This window comes from Corvus brachyrhynchos, unplaced genomic scaffold (assembly GCF_000691975.1).
Source record: "Corvus brachyrhynchos isolate BGI_N302 unplaced genomic scaffold, ASM69197v1 scaffold227, whole genome shotgun sequence".
Classification (NCBI taxonomy): domain Eukaryota; kingdom Metazoa; phylum Chordata; class Aves; order Passeriformes; family Corvidae; genus Corvus; species Corvus brachyrhynchos.
In genome coordinates, this window is record NW_008239290.1 from 1,504,668 (window position 1) to 1,506,719 (window position 2,052).

At 44.1% G+C, this 2,052-nt stretch overlaps 1 protein-coding gene across 1 annotated transcript in view; it reads left to right on the forward strand.

Annotated features, from left to right (window-relative positions):
• Positions 1-1,374: 1,374 nt before the first annotated feature.
• STMN2 (stathmin 2) overlaps positions 1,375-2,052 on the forward strand; it is a 38,495-nt gene continuing 37,817 nt past the window's right edge. The window contains exons 1-2 of the mRNA XM_017740481.1: positions 1,375-1,393; positions 1,511-1,575. Of these exons, the coding sequence (XP_017595970.1) occupies positions 1,557-1,575 (19 nt within the window). The 5' untranslated portion in view covers positions 1,375-1,393; positions 1,511-1,556. The remainder of the gene's footprint in view (positions 1,394-1,510; positions 1,576-2,052) is intronic.

A 2,052-nucleotide genomic window follows, 5' to 3' on the forward strand; every position in this document is an offset into this window, starting at 1 on the left:
CCCAGACGCACTTCTAGACTTTACTATTCTCATTTAAAGAAAAAAACCTAGTTTCTGCAATTCAGAAATCGTCATTAGTGTCTCAAAAGAGAAAGCTAGCCTCATGCTCATGGTGATGCTTCACTCAAAGATGCTCTTCACTGACTTCAAGGAAGCTTGAGAAGCATAATCGTGGGTCACCTGTTCTAGGGAAGCACACACAGAGTGAGACCATTGCAGTTAGTGATGGCACACAGCGTGGCCTGTGCAGCTGCAAACAGCCCCACACAAGGAAGAAGAATGGTGCCAATACCCTGCTTTTCCCACCCACCCATACACACACCATGAAACAGATCTATAAGTAGTGTCCTCCAAATTGCAAGCCCTGTGCCCTGTCTGTCTGCAAGCAGTGTGGGAGTCTGTTATCCCTGAAAGCTCTTAACAATAAGGCTGGTTATCCCCTGGAAGAGGAAAATGAGCTCCAGCTGGACAGTGTAAAGATGAGAAGGTAAAGGTGGAGCATCCTTCTCTTTGTGCCAAGGTCTTGGCTCCTCTAGGCCAGCAACTGCTTCCAGGCCTAGGAGGTGTACAAACAGGTCCCATCACTGCCATGTTTCTAGCAAGGAGTTCAATTAACCTCCACCACATTTGTTTAGTGGCTGCCAGTTATGGCACTGGCTTTCCTCTTGCCAGGGATAGAGAATCCTTGAAATTAGTGTAGGCAATCCTTAGAACGTGTCCATCCCTTTTCATGTAATGCCCACATCAGATCTCATTCTTCACACTTTATCAAGGAAATCAAGCTCTCATCTTCCCAGTGGCTCTTACCATAGTGCATCAGGGAAGTATTTACTGACTTCTGTCCAAATTTATCCTGGTCTGGGATTTCCAGAGCCCTTTGAGAGCGTAAGCAGGTCCAGGTGCCGTTTCCCAAGGTTAAGAAAAGTTCTGCAAGACCAAGGTTAGGTCTGGGGACACTAAAACAGGTATTAAAATACAGAAATATTCAGTATAAAACAATTGTATAGGATATCTGTGTACCCTTGCAGGAGGCAAAAATAATCTGAACAGCTGTTTTACTGAAATGGTCTAGGAAATCCCTTGCAATGGTCCCTCTTCTTGTTGTATCTTTGGAATGAAATACATTAAAATGAGTTTGTGCATGTTTTACAGGTAGCAACAGCAGAGCCTTCAACACCAATAGGCTTTTTTCATGTAAGACATAAAACATTTGACATGGAATGTACTATTAACGCCAGACCGAGGGGGGAGAAGCATCCAAGGACTGATTTCCATTTCAAACTGCATTCTGGCACTTTGTACTCCAGCACCATTGGTGGATCAATATTTAATGCCCGGAGATTCTGGCTCTGCAGGAGTCATGTCAGGGGACCTCTCGAGCCAATCTGCTTGGGTAGAGGAGTGATAATTATTCATGGGCTCCTGCCTCTTGCTCCTTCTCTTGCACAGCCCCACTCTGCTGACTCAGTGCCTTATTCAGTCTTCTCTCTCTCTCTCTCCACTGCTGTAGCTGGACCCCTTTGCCTTCACCGCCTCTGAGAGCTGCAGATCCCAGCATGGCTAAAACAGCAATGGGTAAGAAAACGCCTCTCTTTTCCTTCAGCCAGTACTACGACCGCTCTCTCCTAGGTCTGCTACCTACACTATGTGTTCTTCTCGCTATCCCAAAAGTTTAGGGAAAAAAAAAAATCGAGAACACTGAACATATTTTTAATTTAATTGATCAGAGGAAAAAAAGCAGGGTGGGTGGGACGCGGGGCTGTTTTAGCATCGTAAGCAGAGATCGGATTAATTATATACCGGTGGGTGAGGTCGGCACATGAGCACGGCATAATTTTGAAACGGTTTTCATTATTTTAAAGATGAATAGATATTTTTATATATAGATATATATTATATAGATATATTTTTATATATAGATGTGTGTGTGTGTATAGATATATACATATAAAAGAAAGAAAGAAAATTAAAACAAAAACGAACGGTAAAGTTATCCCTGTTGTCAGTGTGCCTCCACCCGTCCCCGCCGGCTGGAGTCAGCGCACCCCTCCG